At 36.7% G+C, this 3,674-nt stretch overlaps 1 protein-coding gene across 1 annotated transcript in view; it reads left to right on the forward strand.

Annotated features, from left to right (window-relative positions):
• The first annotated feature begins 1,611 nt into the window (after positions 1–1,611).
• LOC109481445 (C-type lectin domain family 4 member M-like) overlaps positions 1,612–3,674 on the forward strand; it is a 4,733-nt gene continuing 2,670 nt past the window's right edge. The window contains exons 1-2 of the mRNA XM_019784032.1: positions 1,612–1,752; positions 3,036–3,108. Coding sequence (XP_019639591.1) covers positions 1,612–1,752; positions 3,036–3,108 — 214 coding nt within the window. The remainder of the gene's footprint in view (positions 1,753–3,035; positions 3,109–3,674) is intronic.

Consider the following 3,674-nt stretch of genomic DNA (forward strand, 5'->3'; position numbering starts at 1 on the left):
CGCAAGTCTCTTTTTCCCGAGTTTACCCGGCGGCGGTATAGTGATAATTGTCGAAATTTATCACTAAAATAGAAATAGAAAATTCCCATTCTGTTGCTTTTTACATTGCTCAGACGATAAGTTAAATGGAAGAAGAGTCTAGCAGAGAAAGCAGAGTTCATAACAAGATAAGGTCCTCTTTACACCAAGATGTCAACAAAGGTAAGTTATAACCTTTTGTTATGTGCACATTCATTGGAAAAATAACCTATGTATGATATGATTCTCCCACTTACGTGTTAAGTTATAATTATTAGGAAAATCTATTCTAGTTTTAGAAGACTCCGATTACAAAATAATGATATTGTAAAGAAATGATACATGGCGGACGATGGGATCACTAAAGAATATAGTCCCCAATACAGGCAACAGCATGGCAGGTTTGGGTAGAAACGTGGGGTATGTGCCTGGTGCACTACGAAAAGACGAAAAAGAAGGTAACTTATGTTGGACCTGTTTAAATCCCAATGGTGTCACAGGCAAGAACATACAACGTTAAAAAATGTTCAGAACTCATACATGATAGCCATATTTAGTCATGCATACTTATACATTTACATGCACAAATAAAATGGTGATGATCGTCATACATTTATGATCAATTTACAAAAATACTAGCGAAATAGCCTGCTAGCTGCTTCCTAGGCAAGCAAGAAAGATTTCATGTTCTCAATATTATCTTCATCTGATAGTTATCTAACTTGACAAGTATATTTTGTTCTACATCAAGCAACTTGTGCTTTATTAATCATAATTTCCTATTTAAATGTTTACAACCAACTATATCCTTCTGGCCTGGACTTTATATAAGTGTCCTTCTTTTAAAAAGAGAACAATAAAACTGCACGTGACCATAACAAATAGAGCTATGATAACAAACATCAGTTTTTGGCTACACATAGGAGACACCACCAGTGCTGCAAACATTTTTGGAGGCCAAAAACGAAACAAGTCTCAACGCTCCCTCCTACTCCGTGTTATCGCCATCGCTGTTCCAGTAGCGCATCTGTTGGGAGTAGGAGCTTGTGTCTTCATGTATCTTAACTCCATAGAGAACAAGGTATCCGTTCTGGCATCCGTTTTTAACTTAGATTCAATGTACTTAGTAAGGTGATGCCATTTCTGTAACAATATCAAAAGTAATTATAGCACTTACTGTAATCATGGCATCACCCCATGCCCTATTCATTGGATAGTGATTTTTAACTGTTAAACAATGACATGATCTCTATATGTAGTATACTTTATTAACTGTATTATATTCACATATTTTAATTTATATCAATCACATATTAAAACAGCTTTAAAATTGTACATCAGTCTGTAATATTAAAGACACATAATACAGTTACATGTAAAACACTGTTCGTGGGAAAAACTCTAATGTAAAAGCTCAAATGCTATAATAGCTATATTGACCTTTTACATCAGAGTTGTTTTAAGTTTTAATTGCATAGCTTTCATTGTTTAACAATTTGGTCATATCTTTTGCAGAACGCTGACCCACCTATTAAAGAGTCTCCAAACAAACGTATGCCGAAAAGTCGCATGGTGTCACCGGCACTGTCAAAGATGACTCCTGCACAGGCCTGGCTGGCGACTACCCTACCAGACAACACAACTGAACTGTCACAGATGACAGACACACAGCCGGACCAGTCAACTTCGCTGCCAGGAGTGATCTCAACCGACACTACGGACACATCAACCAACGTAAGTTTAACAGCAATGTCACTAGATTCCTTCTTTTTAATGACTTCTGTTGCTTCCTAGGAGAAACTGCCTTACAATGACGTAAAGGAAACCTTACATGTACATTGTATTGACAATAAACAAATACGAAACAGACGAGAGAATATTAAAACAAATAGCTGTAGCTTGAAAATTAAAATCGATAGTTTCCTGTAGGATGAAGGAATGTATTGCTCAATTATGTCATGCTTTTTCCTTTATTATCATTACCATCGTTACTCTTTGTTCCATCTTTCTTTATGTATGTAAAATCACACATTGAGCTCTTCAATTAATAGAACCTTTAACCCTATCTAGACCGGGGGGGGGGGGCTTAAAGTGCCCGCGGCAACTTTGATGTCACCTAGCGTCTGAACGGCTAAAGCTAGAACCGCCAAATTTGGTGACTTTTCCTAAAATATTGTTGGCAACAAATCTGTATCAGTGGAATAAGATTATGATTTTTCTTGTTGCCATGGCAACGGGTTTCTGACAGGCATTTTTTGCCAAATTTAATTATTTCCATTTAAACAACAGAATTTTAGGGGTTTTATGTCAAGTTACACATTGTTTCTAACATTAATAACATCACATATAATTTTATGTAAATCTTATCATTAAAATGCATAATTTATGCTAATTTGATGACGTCATTGGCCAAAATCCAAGATGGCGGACCATATCATTAGATCAGGTAAATGCAGCTTATTTTCCTTAAAATTTCATCAATACTCCCATTTTTTTACAAAAAAGGTTCATATGAATGTCTTTAGTCTGTTTACAATGTATTTTAGGCTTCATCCTGAAAAAAAACTATTTTTCAAAATTCAAGATTGATGATCCAAGATGACGGATATGTAATATATGCATGACGTCATTTTATGACGTCACCGGTGTTGCTATGGGCAACATAAGATTTAGTACATCCTAATATTCTGTCATAAACACTTTTGGTAAAGTTATGTCGTATACTGTTTAGTTTTCAGGGAATAACCTATCTAGACGGTTTTGGCCAATAAAATCACATTAATGACGTCATAATGACGTCATGTTACGTCACAACGACTTAAAAATTGTACGTATGATAAATTTTTACTAGTACATCATCCTCTGAAAATTTGGTGGTCCTACGATATACCGTTCTCGAGTTCTGAGGGGGGGGGCGAATGAGCCCCCCCCCCCCCCGGTCCCACCAAGCCCAAAAAAGCCCGGTCTAGATAGGGTTAAATTCAGTATTTGTTTAGTTTCCTCCACACTTGATCCAGGATACTGCTGAGAAAGATTGGACATTTCCACGACCACCACCCGTACACGGCGACTCATTCGACAACACAAACGGTTAGAAATGCATATCATATAACCTTTAGGGCTTGTTATTACAAACAATACATTAAATATAAACCACATGTACTTTCCACAGAAGTAAGAAGTATGCGAAAAATAACGAAGGAATGTGTAAAGTTGGTAGCTTCTAGCACAAGCCTTTAACATGCCTGTGTAAATTTTGAAATAAATCAGATTCATCAGTTACATCATTACCTTCTGTAACTACTGAGTTAAAAACTCCTTTTACACAACCAAGTCTTGTATTTAGCTAAAGTTTCGATGACTGTCACCTTCCTCGGGGCAATTCTGACTGGATCAGAATTCCTCCCTGAATGGCCAAAGACGTTTGGTTGATTCTTTGTTATGGGTTCACCACACCACGAAGTGGTGGTGAACCCATATTGCTTTTTCTGATGTTTCTTCTCCTCCTTCTCCTCCTTCTCCTGCCATATCTTTAAATGGATTCAGCTTCTTCATTTTAGGGCCTAAGGTCCTGAAATTTGGTATGGAGGTACAGTGGGCAAATACCCCTAGGCGTTTTTTTTAATTTTGTGATACAGGCTTTTAGAATTGTTTTA

This window comes from Branchiostoma belcheri, unplaced genomic scaffold, assembly GCF_001625305.1.
Source record: "Branchiostoma belcheri isolate BF01 breed outbred unplaced genomic scaffold, Haploidv18h27 scaffold556, whole genome shotgun sequence".
In the NCBI taxonomy this organism is placed as follows: domain Eukaryota; kingdom Metazoa; phylum Chordata; class Leptocardii; order Amphioxiformes; family Branchiostomatidae; genus Branchiostoma; species Branchiostoma belcheri.